This window comes from Chlorocebus sabaeus, chromosome 1 (genome assembly GCF_047675955.1).
Source record: "Chlorocebus sabaeus isolate Y175 chromosome 1, mChlSab1.0.hap1, whole genome shotgun sequence".
NCBI classification, from domain to species: Eukaryota; Metazoa; Chordata; class Mammalia; order Primates; family Cercopithecidae; genus Chlorocebus; species Chlorocebus sabaeus.
Genome location: NC_132904.1, coordinates 6,814,410 through 6,832,369, shown reverse-complemented (window position 1 = coordinate 6,832,369; position 17,960 = coordinate 6,814,410). Strand labels below are relative to the sequence as shown.

Below are 17,960 nucleotides of genomic sequence, written 5' to 3'. Positions count from 1 at the left end.
TCTTCAGCTCTTCAGAGCCTTGGATGGCGCTGGATCAAATGCCCTCCTCCCAACCCCAGACAGCCTGCCCCTTCCCCTCCTCCCTCACCTGCCCTTCCCAGCCCTGCCCTCTCCTGCTCCTGCCCTGGGGACACACCGAGGCTGCCCACTGGCAGCTGGGGAAGGTGTTTACATTAATAAGAGTCAATTGAAAGTCACCCTGCCCCAGCGTCTGGGGACAGGAGTGGCTTTTGCACCTGCAGAAGGAGGGCGCCCCAGTGGATGGCGAGTCCAGGAGTTCTACCCCCTCTTCTGCCCTCCTTCCCCTCCCTCCAGGGTGGTTCAGAATTCGCTGGGATGGGGGACTCTAACCCAAGTCCTCCCCGCACCCATGGTCCTGGTCACATCTGCCAAAGGGACCCAGGCAAGAACAAAGGCCTAGTGTGCCGCGGACAAAGGAGAAAGGTCCCGCCAGCCCTCGCCCCTCCCTGATCCCTGTGTCTGCCCCCTCGGGACCGCCACCATGGAAACCCCCTCCCACACTCACTAATAGCCCCTGTGGGTGCCTAGGACTTGAGCCATCGCCAGGGCAACAGGGCTGGTTCCGACACAGACTTGTGTCCCGCAGTGCCCGTTCCCAAGTGCCCGCCTCTCAATGGGGAACACGGCAGGACTCCATATGGATGGGAGGCATCTGCAGGCTCGGGCTCCAGAGGTGCTCATTGGGTGGGGTGTCAGTGGAGTCACCTGTCGGACTCTGGGTTTGGAATGTTCTTGCGACAGGGCCACAGGCTGCATCTATGTGGCAAGTGCCAGGTCCTGGGTCCTGGGTCCTGGGCAGACCTGTCCTACTCCCAAGGAGCCTACCCCCTGGAATAGGGAATCAAGTGGCCCAGACCCTTATCTGTCATTTCTCTGGGGGAAACTGAGGCTCAGGAGAAGCAGGAACTTGCAGAAAGCCTTACTATCCATGGCAGACCCAAGGTTTACCCCTGTCCCGACCACTGGCAGCTCCCCACTAGGCAGCCCCCTGGGAGTGCTGTCTCCTTCTCCTTCCCCACCCCACCCCCAATCCCGCACCAGCCCGTGTGTGTGGAGGAGGCAACAGTGCGTTAGAGAGCGCTCCAGAGCCTCCTCCGCCCACTCCTCCTCGCCCTGCTGGGGTGCCTGCAACTTAGTAATAGCCTCCTTACCTGTAGTTTACAAAACCCTTTCCCAGACACCCCCTGCCAGACCCTCTCTCTGCAGGTGGCCCCCGATATCCCTGTTAGAGACACAGAGGCTCAGTGAGGACAAGGACCTTACCCAGGCCCACAGTGAAAGGCAGAGCCGGCTGGAATGCAGAGGCAAGGCTCTGTGCTGGGCAGACTATGCCTTAGCCTTAGACGAGGAGTGTCTTGGTGGAATCTCAGGCACTGTAGCAGGCAGGGTGGCCGGGGTCAGGGGGCACTTGTCCCTGAAGTCTACTTGGGAGCTCCCCACCCTCCACAGTTCAGCTCTTCGCCTGGGAGAATAGGGGAGCAAGGTGCAGCAGCCTCAGCCCTGGGCCGAGGGTCTGTCACGAGCCTGCAGGGGCACGGTGGCAGTGGTTCACCCTGGACACAGAACCTAGAAGCAGGTGGTCTCCAGCAGGGCCCCTCTAGCTGGGGCTCAGTCACTGCCTTTCCTACGCAGAAGACTGTTTTCTGGGCAGCCCTTCTGTAGGTTTCCTTATCAGTCATCTGCATGGGAGCCCTAGCTCATGGGTCGGACAGAAGAGGACCAGTGCTCTCCCGGCGTGAACCCTCGCGCACATGCGTTCTCACAGGCTCTCCTCCGCAGGGCTGCGCCAGCCCCCACAGCACCTTTTTGACAGCTAAGGAAAGATGTCTCTCCTCCAGGCAACATGCAGCCTCACCAGAGTGCACGGTGTAGCAGAGTGGGGCATGACCTCTCACCCAGGTGCCTCTGTGCAGTGAGCAACCGACACAAACATGCTCAAAGAACCTAGAAAGTCCCTACAGATCTGCCTGGAAAGGGGCTCAGAGAAGGGAAGCGAAGCATCAGAGGGCACGCAGTGTGTGGGGACAGGAGCTGGGAGGGCCCTGGCATGTCCGTCAACCTGTCTCAGAGTGGGGCATGCAGACTGGACACAAGTCGGGGCATGCAAAGGAGTGGATGGGGGGCAAATGGGTGCCTGCCATGGATCGGGGGGACCCACGGTCTCCATCTTGCACTGCCACCCACTTGAGGTTCCCTGAATTCCCACACTGTTCCAGGCTCCCAGAAGGGTCAGACTTGGACTCCCCAACATGGGAAAGACCCTTTCTCCTTCTCTGAGCCTCAGTATTCTCCCGCGGATAATAGGATTATAATAGCCTCCACCCCAGCCTCAAGAGTGCTCTGCCAGCTCATGATGGTGATGATGACTGTTCAGTCCAGCTGCGCAGCAGCCAAAACACTCCCTCTCCTCACCCCACCCCTACCTGACTTGGCTCTGCCTCAGGTGATGTCCAGGCTTTCCTGGCAGGGGCAGAGCAGAACCACGCTGCCCACCTGCCTGCCCCAAGTCCCAGGGCCCTGAGCTTGGGCTGCAGCTGCCCAACTCTGATTTTCCTCCATGTCCACAAGGCAAAAGCCAGTGCAGCCAGGGACCAGCCAGGGTGGCCAGGGAGAGGGCACACCACACAGCAGTCCGTGCGGGCATGCACGTATTCTGGCAGAAGATCTCAGCTCTGCCTCTCACTAGCTGTGTGACTTTGGGCAAGTCACACGACCTCTCTGAGTCTCATAATTGCTCCCTTGCATGTGAAGTGTTAAGCCTGGGCTAAGTGTGCACTGTATCCTCATTTGAAGATGAGAAAACTGAGTCCCCGGGGCTGCAGAGCTTGTTAAATTTGTTGTTACGTGTCAAAAACTCATGCTCTTTGGATCACACCCAGGCCCCACCGTGGGACCCCATGGGCGCTCATGCCACTCAGGCAGCAAGGGATTGGGTGTCCTGGGGTGGCTGTACCTCATTCCTGGAGCCTGGGCCAGCTGCTGGGAGGGCTGCATGTGGGCTGGGCTAGGCACCCTGGAGAAGCCATTTCCGCTCTCTGCCAACCCCTCCAGTGGTAGACAGGGATCTGTCTGCACAGACTGCCCTGTTTATGTTGCAGAAAGGGTCCAACAGCTGTCATCTCTGTCCCTGATGTGTGTGGGCCCCTCAGTGCTCTCCCCCAGGCCAGGAGGCTCTCAAGGGCAGCCAGGGCTCAATGTGTCCAGCTCTGAGACAGGTAGGGAGAGGGACTGACTGGGGGCTGTGAGGGGGAGGAATCAGAGCCACGGGCTGCCCTGCCTGGGAGAGGGGAAGCAGCCCCATTCTAGGCTGGGGAGACTGAGCTTCAGATCATAAAGGGGAGGGGCCCAGGTCCCACAGCCAGAGCTAGGATTGAAACTCACTGGTAGGACACACTCCAGGAGAGGGTGTGAATCTTTGGTTGTGCTTCTGTGGGTGAATTGTGGCTGTGACCCAGGTCTCTTGGGGTAGCTTCTGTGGTTGTTTGGGTGGGTGCACTTGGGTGTGAGTATGTGTGTCTTGGGGAGATTGTAGCTTCAACTCCGGGTGTGAAGTTGACCTAGGTGGGTGTTGATGAGCAGAGCAGATTTCTTTTCCTTTCTTTCTTTTCTTTTTTCTTTTTAAAGAGATGGGGGGCTGGGCACGGTGGCTCACACCTGTAATCCCAGCACTTTGGGAGGCTGAGGCGAGCAGATCACGAGGTCAGGAGATTGAGACCATCCTGGCCAACATGATGAAACCCCGCCTCCACTAAAAATACAAAAATTAGCTGGGTGGACTGGGCACAGTGGCTCATGCCTGTAATCCTAATACTTTGGGAGGCTGAGGCAGGCGGATCACCTGAGGTTGGGAGTTCAAGACCAGCCTGACCAACATGGAGAAAGCCTGTCTCTACTAAAAATACAAAATTAGCTGGGTATGGTGGCGCATGCCTGTAATCCCAGCTACTCCAGCCTGGGCAACAAGAGCGAAACTCCTCCCCCCGACAAAAAAAAAGTAGTTGGGCATGGTGGCTCGCACCTGTAGTCCCAGCTACTTGGGAGGCTGAGGCAGAAGAATCACTGGACCTGGGGAGGTGGAGGTTGCAGTGAGCCAAGATCGTGCCACTGCACTCCAGCCTGGTGACAAAACAAGACTGTCTAAAAAAAAAAAAAAAAAAAAGGGATAGGGTCAAAAAAAGACATAGGGTCTCGGCTGGGCACAGTGGCTCATACCTGTATTCTCAGGACATTGGGAGGCCGAGGCAGGCGGAGCACCAGAAGTCAGGAGTTCAAGACAAGCCTGGCCAACATGGCGAAACCCGGTCTCTACTAAACACACAAAAGTTAGCCGGGCATGGTGGCTTGTGCTTGTAATCCCAGCTACTCTGGAGGCTGAGGTAGGAGAATCACTCGAGCCTGGGAGGTGGAGGTTGCAGTGAGCTGAGATCACGCCACTGCACTCCAGCCTGGGCGACACAGTGAAACTCTGTCTCACAAAAACAAAAACAAAAACAAAAACAAAGAGAGAGCTAGAGATAGGGTCTCACTGTATTGCCAGGCTGGAGTGCAGTGGCACAACCAGGACTCACTGTGGTCTCGACCCGTGGGGCTCAGGTGATCTTCCCACCTCAGCCTCCCAAGTAGCTGGGATTACAGGCCCACACCACCTCAACCAGCTAGTTTTTTTTTTTTTTTTTTTGCTATGCTGCCCAGGCTGGTTGCAAACTCCTGGGTTCAAGCAATCCTCCTGCCACAGGCTCCCAAAGTTCTGGGATGATACGCAGCCACACACCAGAAGAGACTGGATCTTAGAGACATCCTGGCCCCCGTGTGCAAGTCCACTGGGCCCAGAAGTGAGGAGGAGGCTGCACAGATGTGCAGAGACCCTGGCCCAGCAGGGTCTCTCTGGGAGAACGTGCAATAGGGCAGAGCGCTGGCGGCTGGGACACAAGGCTGCAGGGCTGGGAGCTCCGGCCTCTATCCAAAGGTAGAGCTCAGGGCTGTGTGCCCCAGGCTGCTCTCCCGGGCACACCACCCCTAAGGGCGGGCCCTAGTACCAGTCTCTGCCTGCTCCGGCTCTCCCCGCCCCTCCTTTCCATCTCTTCTCCACGGTGGCCTTCCTCTTTCTTCACAGCCCTAAGTCTGTGACCCCCGACGACAGTCCCTGTCCGTCTGCACCTGGCCCTGTGTCGGGACTTCCTCTGTGTCTCTGAAGACCTCCGTCTCTCCTTGCCTGCTCCGTGCCCTCCTCCTGCCGGGTTCGTGTCCTGCCCCACGCCCCCAGGTCTGGGACGTTTTCGTGGCGGGTGGGGCAGGCACGTTCCTGGCGGGTCCCTATCGGTCCCTGTCGGTCCGTCCGCCCCGCGCCGCCCCCGCCGGGCACTGGGCATGCCCCGGGTGTTTCTATATAAAGCGGCGCCGCTTGGGCCCGGCGCTGTGCCACTGCCACCGCCGTCGCCGCTGCATCCCGCCCGGTCCGAGTCCGCCCACCACGCCCGCCCAGCCGCTACCGCCGCCAGGTACCCCGACTCCGGCCCTGCCCCGGGAGAGCCAGGGAGGGGGGCGGCCGGGGCAGGAGTCGCGGGGACGAGAACCCCGCGCGCCCGCGCTCCGCGGCGGGACCCTCGACGCTACGCTCCCCACCCCCGGGACCTGGCGCCCCCCACTCCCCCCGCGCTGGAGGGGCAGAGCCGAGCCGGGACCCTAGGGCAGGAAGGACCTGTGAGCGCGTTGGGGCAGGAGCCACTGGGTCTGGGCAGCAGAAATCCCTCCCCATCTTCGGGGTGGGGGTGGGGCGGTCTTGGCCTCTCTCTGCAGGGACAGGTGTCGGCCACCTCTCCACTCCCAAAGTCTAGGGGCTGGAAGGCCAGGCAGGGACCTGGCTGCCCTGACTCCTTCGTCTCTCTGTCCCTCTGTCTCTGCCATCAGTCTTTCAGCCACTCCACCCACGAGATGGTGAGTCTCCTGCCATCCCTCCCCCACAAGGCCCAAGTCCCTGGGCAGAGAGGGCCCAGAAGACAGCAGGCAGCACCCAGGACCTAAGCCTGGGGGTTGCCCCATGCAAAGAGCTTAGACCCATGACCAGCTCCCCCACCCCCACCCTGCAGCTGGGTCCTGGGAGTTGGGCACTCTTAGTGCCCTGTGACAGTCATTCATTCCACGGCCCCTCAGGGAGCTCACCTTCTACGAGAGGGCACAGAGGCTCTGGCCCTGGCAAACTGGGATTCAAGCCCAGGTGTGAGGCCCAGTCCTCTGCCGTCTGGGCCACAGCACACCATCTCCCACCAAGAGATTCTCTTCGTCCCAGCCTCATCAGCCCCCAGGGGATGGGACAGGGCAGGCACCAGGCAACAAGGCCCAAAGAGACCTCATAACTTGCTCAAGGTGGCTGAGCCTGTCCCCTGGAGGACAGACCCAGCAGGCAGGCCTGTCCAGGCCTGGGGACTGCAAAGAAGAAGAATTCCATTCACACGGAGCCTCCCAGCAGCCCCATATGGGGTGCGCCAGCCTCAGAGAGGGGAGGGACATTAGGTTTCATCCAAAGAAAGCATTTCCATGACTCAAAATATCTGCAAAGAGGGGTCCCAGCCCTCCCCCTCCTAATGTCTAGCCCAGGGCTGGGCACACAGTAGGGCTTCAAGGCCTACGTGGGAATGACAAGGAATCACATTTAGGTGTCAGCACACTCCATGCTGGGTCATGAGAGAGAAATAAGCCACCCCAGAGTGATGGCTGGGTTCATTCATTCACCTGCTCTTCAGTCAACAAACATTTACTGAGCAGTGGCTGTGTGCCAGGCACGGTTTAGGTGCTGGGGTTGCCTCCATGAACAAAACAAACAGAAAACTCTGCTGCTGTGAAGCAAGCTAAGGCAGAGCCCAGCATGGGGACACGGGGGGTGCTGGTCGGCAGGACACTGCTTCCTGCCATTCCTCCAGGGGCACCACACAGAACAGTTTACAAAGCACTCCCACCATCGCGTTCCCATTAATGCGCCTTCACCCCCAACACAGGCCTTTCCTCTCCTAGTCCCCGGGACGGTGTCAGCCCTGAACACAGCCCAGGCTGGGAGAGTGGGGGGCTTATACCCTTGGGTGACTTAATGTGACCACTGGCCCATCCTGCCCAAGATCCACCACTTCTGCCCTCTCAGCTCTCCCTGGATCCATCTGGTCCCGAGTGGGATTGCCCACTGGGCTCCAAGGACCTGGAGGATGAGGGCCCCTGGGGAGGGGGCTCTGGCCTGCCGCCCACAGGCTGCTTCCCTGGCTCCTGGCGCCAGGACGTGGGCCTGGACTGCAAGGGATCCCCCGAGGGGACCGAGGCCCGGGCCTGGACTGTCTACTACTACAGCCTCCTGCAGAGCTGTCTGCAGCAAGCTGGCCTTCCGGAGACCCAGGACCGCAGCCAGGCGCCCCGCACAGGTGCCCAAGGGCTCCCTGGAGGGGGGCACCCCTGGGGGCAGGGAGGGGCCCCCAGCCCAGTCTGCTTCCTCGTCCATGTCAAGGTCAGCCCCTTCCCCCAGGCTCTGGTTCGGTCTGAAGGCAGGAAAGGCACAGCTAGTTGGCCTAGGGTAGGCAAACATTGTTTGCAAGGGCATCTGGCACCAGTGAGGTCAAGGATAGGGCTCTCTGCCCTCACCCCCTCCCCAAAAAGACCCAGCCCTGGGATTGGGAAACTATGTTGTGTGGCACTGAACTTCTAGAGAAAGGTCTTGGGAGCTGCGGCGGAGGCAGCTCAGCAGCTGAGATCCCCCAGACTCCTCCCCTTCTGCCCCTCCCACGCCTGTTGTATATACAGATTTTGTGTGGACAGAGGGTTCGCAGGTAGAATACCTGAGAATCACAGACTTGGTCCCATTGTACAAACTGGGAAACAGGGGCTCGGAAGAACACTGACTCCTCCGAGGTCACACAGAAAGTCAGAGCTCAGGCTAGAACCCAGGTCTCCAGTCACCCAGCCTGCAGCACTTCTGGAACAACTGCAGAAAGGGGGAGCCCGTCTCACAGGGCAGGACTGGCGGGCACGTCCACTCCCTGTCTGTCCCCTGTCTCGTCCGATTCCTGGGCAAACTCTGGGGGCCCAGGGTGAGGCCATGGGTGTGGAGGTGGTGGAAGGTGGGCAGAGAGACAACAAGGGCGCCCCTGGTGAGCTGGGCCATGTTCTCTTTCCCGAGGCTGTCCTGGGGCGGAGGTGACCTTGTGCATTCTGGGCTCCCCCAGCACCTTTCTGCCTGTGCTGCTGGAGGGTGGGGTCCAGAGCCCGGGTGAGTGTGTGCTCAAGTTTCCCCATCCCCTTCTACAGAAAGGGCAGCCCTGCCCTGGCCCAGCTACATCCCAAAATACCCGCCAACCCTGGCAACTGCCTGCATTCCACTGGAGCAGCTGCCATGCCGAGTGGGGTTGGGTTCTGGGATCAGCTGCCCCCACTCCGCTACCCAGGGGCCTGGGCATGGGCCATCAAGCCTTCCCTGGCCAGCCACTTGCCTTCTTTGCCCACAGGAAACATGCTCCTTTGCCTGTCCCCTGCTTGGTTGATGAAGGTGCCAGCACCTGGGCAGCCGGGTGAGGCAGCCCTGCTGGTCTCCAAGGCTGTGAGCTTCCACCCTGGGGGCCTGACATTCCTGGATGACTTTGTCCCCCCACGCCGTGCCACCTACTTTCTGGCAGGCCTGGGTCTGGGGCCCAGCCGGGGCCGAGAGGCAGCAGAGCTCGCCCGTGACCTGACCTGCCCCACAGGAGCTTCGGCTGAGCTGGCCCGGCTGCTGGAGGACCGGCTGCTGACAAGGCAGTTGCTGGCCCAGCAGGGTGGTGTGGCTGTGCCAGCGACCCTGGCATTCACCTACAAGCCGCCAGGGCTGCTGCGCGGAGGGGATTCCAGCCCAGGGCTACGGCTGGTGGAGCTGAGTGGCAAAGAGGGCCAAGAGACGCTGGTGAAAGAGGAAGTGGAGGCTTTTCTGCGCTCCGAGGCCCTGGGTGATGTCCTGCAGGTAACAGGCTCTTGTCCACCCTGAGGTCTGTACAGATGCCAGCAGGATGGGACCCAGGCACGGCTACCAAGTCTGGCTGGAAAGGTGTCCCTACCTCTTAGCCCTGCCACTGCCCCATCTCTAGGGCAATCCCCTGCCCTTTTGCCTCAGTTTACTCACCGGCTCCTGTGGTGGAAGCGCCCCACCCTGCAGTACCTGTGGTGGCATCCAGGAGTCCCCTTTCCCCTCCTTGCTGCAGGTGGCTGTGAAGCTCAGTGGCTGGCGCTGGCGGGGGCGGCAGGCATTGCGTCTGCACCCACGGGCAGAGCTGGGTGCAGTGGTGAACACAGTGCTGGCACTGCTGGAGAAGCTGGAGGAGGAGGAGAGTGTCCTGGTGGAGGCTGTGTACCCACCTGTCCAGCTGCCCTGCTCAGGTGAGAGTCACCTGGGCTGGCCAGGGGTGGGAGCTTGGTGTGGCCTTCTGGCCACTCTGTGCTGGCCTTAGACCTCCCTGTATTCCCCCAGATGGTCCTTCACCTGGCCCCGGCCTGGCCGTGCGAATCTGTGCTGTGGTGTGTCGGACACAGGGTGATAGGCCACTGCTGAGCAAGGTGAGTGTGGCCCACACCCAGGTTGTGACCCTGCCTGCCACACCCCAGTCCAGTCCCAGTGGTTTGCCAAGGGCCCCTGAGCCGTCTCTGGGCAGAGAGGACAAAATCCTTAGAGGGATCGAAGTTGCTTCTGGGGAAACTACTGGGTCTGACCCGTCTTCACTTTCCTGCAACCCTTCCAGAACCCCTCCCACACCAAGAGCCCCTGCCCCTGTGCCCAGCCCCACGCTGGGTAGTACCAGGGCCCAGGGGGCTGAATTGTCTTTCCAGAGAGTCTTGCCCACCTAGAGGCTGACCCACGGCTTCCTGATAAACCTCTAGTGCCTGGAGCCCTTCAGGAGGGGCCTCTAAGCTGGGGAGTTCAGCAAGGCTTTTAGGGACCCTACTGGGTACCCAGCTCTAGGCTACACTGAGAGGGAGAGATTCGACCCTGCCCTCAGGGAGCTCCAGTGGGGTAGGGGAGAGGGGAGATGCTAGGGCGGGGCACACCAGGGCGGCCCAGGCCCTCAGGGCTGCAGGAGCCATCCTGGAGCGGGACGCCAGCTGGGCCTGGAAGCCTGGGTAGAATCCCTGGAGGGGTCTGGGGACCAGATGGGGAGTGGCAGGTATAGCTCATGTGCAATTTAAGACATGCTGGAGGACAGGGCTTCTTGAATGTCCAGTGAGGGGTCTGGTCTGAATCTTGGCACAAGGGGGTGGGGGTGTGCATGGGGGGCAGGAGTGTGTGGTCCTCCCTCTGAGCCGCCCCCTGCCCAGGTGGTGTGCGGCGTGGGCCGCGGAGACCGGCCTCTACGGCACCACAACTCCCTGCCGAGGACGCTGGAGGTGGCGCTGGCCCAGTGCGGCTTGGGCGAGGAGGCGCAGGTGGCGGCCGTGCGGCAGCGCGTTAAGGCGGCGGCCGAGGCCGCGCTGACTGCCATGCTGGCTCTGGAGGCCGGCCTGAGTGCCGAGCAGCGCGGCGGGCGCCGGGCGCACACGGACTTCCTGGGTGAGTGAGGGCGGCCGGGACCGGGGCCAGGGCCCGGAGCCGAAGGCCCGGGGCAGGAGGGCGGGGGCTGCCCGCGCTGAGCTCGCGTTCCCCGCCCGGCGCAGGAGTGGATTTCGCGCTGAAAGCGGCCGGCGGCATGCTGACCCCCGTGGCCCTGGAGCTGAACGGCGGCCTGTGCCTGGAGGCGTGTGGCGCGCTCGAGGGGCTGTGGGCCGCGCCGCGGCTGGCGCCGGCAGCCGACGAGGCGGCGGCCGCGCCGCTGGTGGAAACCATGCTACGGCGGTCGGCGCGCTGCCTCATGGAGGGCAAGCAGCTGCTGGTGGTCGGCGCGGGCGGCGTCAGCAAGAAGTTCGTGTGGGAAGCGGCGCGCGACTACGGGCTCCAGGTGGGCGGGGCTGAGCCCCAGGTCCTGGCCCGAGCGGTGGAGGCGGGACTCTGGGGCGGGGCCTGGAGCAAAGGGGCGCTCTTGGGGCGGGACCCCCGCTCTAGGGGCGGTACTTGGGCGGGGCATCCTGGCCCGGTACAAGGAAGCCTGGGCGTAGGGGCGGGTTCCGCCGTCCTGAGAGGGTGAGGAGACTCCGCTAGTTCTGTGCCTTCCTGGAGTGAGAGGCCATGGGGAGAGGCAAGGAGTCCTCCTCAGAAAGAGGAGAGGAGCCCGGGTAGATGGGCTGGGGGAGGGACAGCGTTAGAGCCAGAGCGGGGGCCTTGAATGCCAGGCTAAGGAGCCTGGCTCTGTCCTGGGGAAAGGGCGGGCCCTTTGAGGTTGAATTCCTGACACTTGGCACACAGGACCCGCAGAGGGTGCTGGGGAGCCGCATACAGATCCTGAATCCAGTTCATAGCAGGGCCTCACATTACAGAATCTGGAGCGAGCCAGGCAGGTAGACTTTTATTTTTTTGAGACAGGGTCTCACTCTGTTGACCAGACTGGAGTGCGGTGGTGCGATCACAGCTCACTGCAGCCTCGACTTCCTGGGCTCAAGCGATCCTCCCACCTCAGCCCGGCTAATTTTTTTTATTTTTTATTTTATTTTATTTTTAATACGGAATCTCGCTCTGTCTCCCAGGCTGGAGTAGAATGGCACAATCTTGGCTCACTGCAACCTCCGCCTCCTGGGTTCAAGTGATTCTCGTGCCTCAGCCTCCTGAGTAGGGTTACAGGCGTGCGCCAACATGCCCAGCTAATTTTTGTATTTTTAGTAGAGACAGAGTTTCACCATGTTGGCCAGGCTGGTCTCAAACTCCTGACCTCAAGTGATCTGCCTGCCTTGGCCTCCCAATGATCTGGGATTACAGGCGTGAGGCACCGCGCCCGGCCTGCCCGGCTAATTTCAGCGTGAGCCACCACGCCCAGCCTGCCCGGCTAATTTTTAAATTTTCTTTTTTTTTGAGACAGAGTCTCGCTGTGTCCCCCAGGCTGGAGTGCAGTGGCACGATCTCGGCTCACTGCAAGCTTCGCCTCCCGGGTTCACGCCATTCTCCTGCCTCAGCCTCCTGAGTAGCTGGGATTACAGGCGCCCACTACCGCGCCTGGCTAATTTTTTGTATTTTTAGTAGAGACGGGGTTTCACTGTGGTCTCGATCTCCTGACCTTGTGATCCGCCCGCCTCGGCCTCCCAAAGTGCTGGGATTACAGGCGTGAGCCACCGCGCCCGGCCAATTTTTAAAATTTTTAGTAGAGACCGTATCTCACTCTTGTGCAGGGTGGTCTTGAACTCCTGAGCTTAAGCGATCCTCCTGCTTTGGCCTCCCGAAGTGCTGGGATTACAGGTGTGAGCGACCGCACCCGGCCGAGTAGACATTCTTATCCCCATTGAACAGATAAGAAAACAGGCTGTCTCAAGCTGGCCCTAATCTAGCAAAGTGGCTTCCTCTCCCCTCTCCCACCGTGCAGCACCCCCTGGGGACACCACCTCTGTGTTCCCTGCCTTGCTCAGTGTTTTCTCCACTTGGAATGCCACGCCACTGCTGAGGCTGTGTTACTTTGCAGAGAGCCGCCCTCCCTCTCTCTTCAGTGGCTGCCTCTGCCCTGGGTTCCCCCAGCAGGCAGTAAGTTTTAGGGGCATGGGGCCCCACTGGGTTCCTCTCAATGTCAGAGCACTTGGGGTGAATGATGACCAAACCACTTGTCCCCAGCCCCAGCCCTGGTAGTTTCTCTGCAAGCCCTGGCCAGTGAGGCTGCCTGTGGGAAAGAGTCCACCGTGCTCTCTCACACCCTCCTCTCTGTGCTGCAGCCCCTCCCACCCAGATCATGCCTTTTCCTCCTGCAGCCACCTGGCTGACTCATATTCTTCAGCTCCCAGCTTAGGCATTGCCTCGTCTAGGATGCCTTCCCTCCCCTCCAGCCTGTATTAGATGTCGCACTTCTGCCTCTTCCATTTATTCAGTCAATCCTCAACACATATTTATTGAGCACCTAGTGTTTGTGCACTCGTATCCCCCGAAGACCTGGGCCATCCTAGGCCCCATCCTATCCCCCTAGCACCCAGTACTGGCTGACCTGGATATGCCCCGCCCTGTGGCTTCTGCAGCTGCACCTCGTGGAGTCAGACCCCAACCACTTTGCATCCCAGTTGGTACAGACCTTCATCCACTTTGACATGACCGAGCACCGGAGGGATGAGGAGAATGCACGGCTGCTGGCAGAGTTGGTGCGGGCTCGCGGCCTAAAGCTAGATGGCTGCTTCTCCTACTGGGACGACTGCCTGGTGCTCACAGCCCTGCTCTGCCAGGAGCTGGGTCTGCCCTGCAGCCCCCCAGCTGCCATGCGCCTGGCCAAGAAGAAAAGCCTCACCCAGCTGCACCTGTTGCGCCACCATGGCCCACCCTGGCCTGCGCCCTCCCTCCATGCTGTGCCCTGCTGCCCACTGGAGAGTGAGGCTGATGTGGAGAGGGCCGTGCACCAGGTACCCCTGCCAGGTGTCATGAAGCTGGAGTTCGGGGCAGGTGCAGTGGGCGTGCGGCTGGTAGAGGATGCACCACAGTGCCATGAGCACTTTTCCCGGATTACCCGAGACTTGCAGGGCGAGGCCGACCACCCGGGCATTGGGCTGGGCTGGGGCAATGCCATGCTGCTGATGGAGTTTGTGGAGGGCACCGAGCACGATGTGGACCTGGTGTTGTTTGGTGGGCGGCTGCTGGCTGCCTTTGTCTCTGACAATGGCCCTACGAGGCTGCCTGGCTTCACTGAGACGGCGGCCTGCATGCCCACCGGGCTGGCACCAGAGCAGGAGGCACAGATGGTGCAGGCGGCCTTCCGCTGTTGCCTGGGCTGTGGGCTGCTCGATGGGGTCTTCAACGTGGAGCTCAAGCTGACTGGGGCTGGGCCTCGGCTTATCGAGATCAACCCCCGCATGGGTGGCTTCTACCTGCGTGATTGGATCCTGGAGCTCTATGGCGTGGACCTGCTGCTGGCTGCTGTTATGGTGGCCTGCGGCCTGCGTCCTGCCCTGCCCACCCGCCCACGTGCTCGTGGCCACCTGGTGGGCGTCATGTGCCTTGTGTCCCAGCACCTGCAGGCCCTGAGTTCCACTGCCAGCCGTGAGACCCTGCAGGCCCTGCACGACCGTGGCCTGCTACGCCTCAATCTGCTGGAGGAGGCCCTGGTGCCTGGGGAGTACGAGGAGCCCTACTGCAGTGTGGCCTGTGCCGGGTCCAGTCCCACTGAGGCCCGCCTCCGCCTGCTGGGCCTCTGCCAGGGCCTGGGCATTGACGGGCCCAGCTACCCTGTTGCTCACTTCCTGTCTCACTTCAAATAGCACTGGGGCCAGGGGGCAGGGAAGCAGTGCTGGGAGTAGGGACTGTGGTACCCTCTATTCCCTGGAGCTCTTCCTGCCTCTCTCCACATCGCCATGCCCCAGCCCCAGCCTGGCCTGCTGCAACGCCTAGGTCTGTTTCAGAGCAGCAGGGCAATTTTGACACCAAGGCATCCTGGACTCAAGGGCCTCTTGCCCTCCCAAACGCCCCAGTCCAGCCCAGAGCTTCCCCAGCATTCTAGACTTGGAGAAGTGACAATGACCGCACACACACACACCCCTCTGTCGCCAGCTCCCCAGGTGGGAGTGAGCCCAAACCCAGCCCCTCCTGTCCACCCCTCCAGGTCTCACTCTCTTCCTGCCACCTACAAGAGGAGAGGACCTGGCTGGGCCCCAAGCCTTGGACAAATCCTAGAAAAACCTGAGACTAGAACCCTTGTCTTTCTCTTACCCAAATTCTAGGATAGCTCTAGAGCCTGCTAAAAACTTGGCGGCATCCAACCTGCCTCATTCGGCCTGAGCAGTAGAGGCAGGTGGACTGTGGACAGAAGCAATCCTCTTTCCACTCACCCCGGGCAGACACTACTGCCTGCATTCCCCCGATGAAAGGAAACAGGCTGAGAGAGGAAAAATGACTGCTCCAGCATTATACCACTGTGGAGGGTGGGTCACAGGACATGATGCAGGGTCCAGGTTTCTGTTTTGATCAAGTCTTACATGCCCATTCAGCTTCTAGGCCCCCATCACCTCCCTGCCCTCATTCACGAGTGGCCCTGAGACATGTGAACGCCTCCCTCCTATGCATCACAAACCTTCTCCACGAAGCTTTGGTGCTTTGGCCTCCAGCACACCTAACTAGCATTGGCAAAGGAGTCTACATTCTCTTCCTCATTCAGGGAAGATGCTTTAAGAACTCCTGCCTCTGTGCAGCACAGGAACTGGAGACAGCTCCCCAAGCATCCCTCCCCAAATAAAGGCTTATGTACTAGTGAAGTGTCTAGATAGGTTCTCTTGACTGGACAACTCCTCCCAGGATCAGCTAGATAGGGGGTGGGGAAGGGGATTCAAGAGATGGATTGGGGATACTTGTAGCATCTGGAGCTAAGGGAAAACCACCCCACTGGCCTGGTCTCTGGGTTGCCCTGGGTTGCCAGGGGCCTGCCCTATACCCACATCAAGACCTGAACCTGAGGATCTCCTTTGGTGGAATTACAACCAAAGGGCCACATCCAACCAGATAACCCTCTGTGTGCCTGGAGACCCTTGAATTCTGTCCACCTCAGTTCATACCCAACCTCCCCTATGCAAACGGAATGCACACCTAGACAGCTTCCAACAATCAGAACTCACACCCAAGGCCTGGTCTGGCCCAAATTCACATCCACATATCCCCATCCAACAAGAATCCATACCCAATCTTTTTTTTTTTTTTTTTGAGACAGAGTTTCACTCTTGTTGCCCAGGCTGGGTGGAGTGCAGTGGCACAGTCACGGCTCACTGCAACATCTGCCTCCAGGTTCAAGTGATTCTCCTGCCTCAGCCTCCCAAGTAGCTGGGATTACAGGCGCCCACCACCAGACCCGGCTAATTTTTGTTTTTTTAGTAGAGATGGGGTTTCACCATGTTGGCCAGACTAGTCTTGAATTCCTGACCTCAAGTGATCCACCCACCTCGACCTCCCAAAGTGCTGGGATTGCAGGTGTGAACCACTACGCCCCGCCAAATCCATACCCAATCTAAAGTCACAGACCACGTGTCACAGACAAGATTTGCTGTGTTGAATGTGTTCTTTCTTTCTTTTTCTCTTTTCTTTTCTTTTTGACGGAGTCTTACTCTGTTGCCCAGGCTGTAGTGCAGTGGCGTGATCTTGGCTCACTGCAACCTCTGCCTCCCAGGTTCAAGCGATTCTTCTGCCTCAGCCTCCCAAGTAGCTGGGATTATAGGCATGTACCACCACGCCCGGCTAATTTTTGTATATGTAGTAGAGATGGAGTTTCACCATGTTGGTCAGACTGGTCTCGAACTCCTGACCTCAAGTGATCTGCCCGCCTCAGCCTCCCAAAGTGCTGGGATTGCAGGCATGAGCGACTCTGCCTGGCCTGTGTTCATTCTGTCAGCAGAGTCTTTGGTTTTTGCTGGGTGCAGTGGCTCATGCTTGTAATCACAGCACTTCGGGAGGCCAAGGTAGGAGGATCACTTGAGTCCAGGAGTTCAAGACCAGCCTCCTGGGCAACAAAACAAGACCCCCTCTCTAAAAAAGAAAGAAAGAAAGAAAGAAAGGAAAAGAAAACAGAAAAAAAAAATTAGCCGGGTGTTTGGGTATGGTGGCATGTGCCTGTCGTTCCAGCTACTTGGGATTGGCGGTGGGAGAATCACTGGAGCCCAAGAAGTCAAGGCTGCAATAAGCCATGATCTTGCCACTGCACTTCAGCCTGGGTGACAGCATAAGATCCTGTCTGAAAAACTAAACAAAAGAAAAAAACAGTAAAGTTTTGGGGTTTTTTTTTTTTTTTTTTTTGAGACGAAGTTTTGCTCTTGTTGTCTAGGCTGGACTACAATGGCATGATGTTGGCTCACTGGAACCTCCGCTCCCAGGTTCAAGCAATTCACCTGCCTCAGCCTTCCTGAGTAGCTGGGATTACAGGCATGCGCCACCATGCCCGGCTAATTTTGTTTTTAGTGGAGGCACAGTTTCTCCATGTTGGTCAAGCTGGTCCGAGCCACCGCGCCCGGCCAAGTTTTGGGGTTTTATTTGTTTTGAGACTTGGTCTCACTCTGTCGCCCAGGCTGGAGTGCAATGGTGCGATCTTGGTTCACTGCAACCTCCGCTGCCCGGGTTCAAGCGATTCTCCTACCTCAGCCTCCTCGGTAGCTGGGAGTACAGGTGCGTGCCACCATGCCTGTCTAATTTTTGTATTTATAGTAGAGGCAGAGTTTCATCAACTCCTGGCCTCAAGTGATCCACCCACCTCGGCCTCCCAAAGTGTTGAGATTACAGGTGTGAGCCACCACCTCTGACCTGTTTGTTTTTTTGAGACAGGATCTCACTCTGTCACCAAGCCTGGAATGCGGTGGCACCATCATAGCTCACTGTAACCTTGAACTCCTGGCCTCAAGTGATCCTCCCGACTTGGCTTCCCAAAGTGTTACGATTACAGGCGTGAGGCATCGTGTCCGGCCTCAACAACGTTTTTTGAAGTGTCTATTCTGTACCAGGTGCCTAAATGTGCTTAAACTGACGAGGGAGTAAACGCCAACAAAATCTCATATTTACAGGTGTATCACTGACCCCCAAACCCTATTTAAGGCGGGAACCTGGCAACATAACCTGGCAGTGAGCTGGCCACTCAGTAAATGCTCCGATCTGCAGGGTCGTCGAGCCAGAGGCACTTTGAGGAGACCCTGATGCCACTGTCTGCCTTTCAGGAGCGAACGGAAAGCAACGCGACTTGCCTTTCATCACGCAGCCGGCCTGGCAGTACCTGGCTCCAGCAGAGCTGGGGATTGCATTTACATTCACACCTGCATACACTTCCGACCCTGCCCCATCCAAACTCAAAACTCTCCGTAGAACTAAAACGGGCTCCCAGAGAGCCGTGCTGGGAAGACCGAGGGTCCTGCCGAGAGGATTCCGCAGG

The 17,960-nt window shown here is 59.2% G+C and overlaps 1 protein-coding gene across 2 annotated transcripts; it reads left to right on the top strand.

Annotated features, from left to right (window-relative positions):
- The first annotated feature begins 4,384 nt into the window (after positions 1–4,384).
- On the top strand, positions 4,385–17,960 carry CARNS1 (carnosine synthase 1). 2 transcript variants are annotated; one of them, XM_073012241.1, is made up of 9 exons: positions 4,385–5,519; positions 7,154–7,424; positions 8,177–8,266; positions 8,502–8,989; positions 9,228–9,402; positions 9,494–9,579; positions 10,336–10,567; positions 10,672–10,952; positions 13,099–17,960. In XM_073012241.1, exons 4-9 carry the CDS (start codon positions 8,507–8,509, stop codon positions 14,323–14,325), a joined length of 2,484 nt encoding a protein of 827 aa, XP_072868342.1. In that variant the 5' UTR covers positions 4,385–5,519; positions 7,154–7,424; positions 8,177–8,266; positions 8,502–8,506; the 3' UTR covers positions 14,326–17,960. The 2 variants fall into 2 exon arrangements, with proteins under 2 accessions (XP_072868342.1, XP_007964810.1); XM_007966619.3 differs by lacking the exon at positions 4,385–5,519 and adding an exon at positions 5,925–5,955.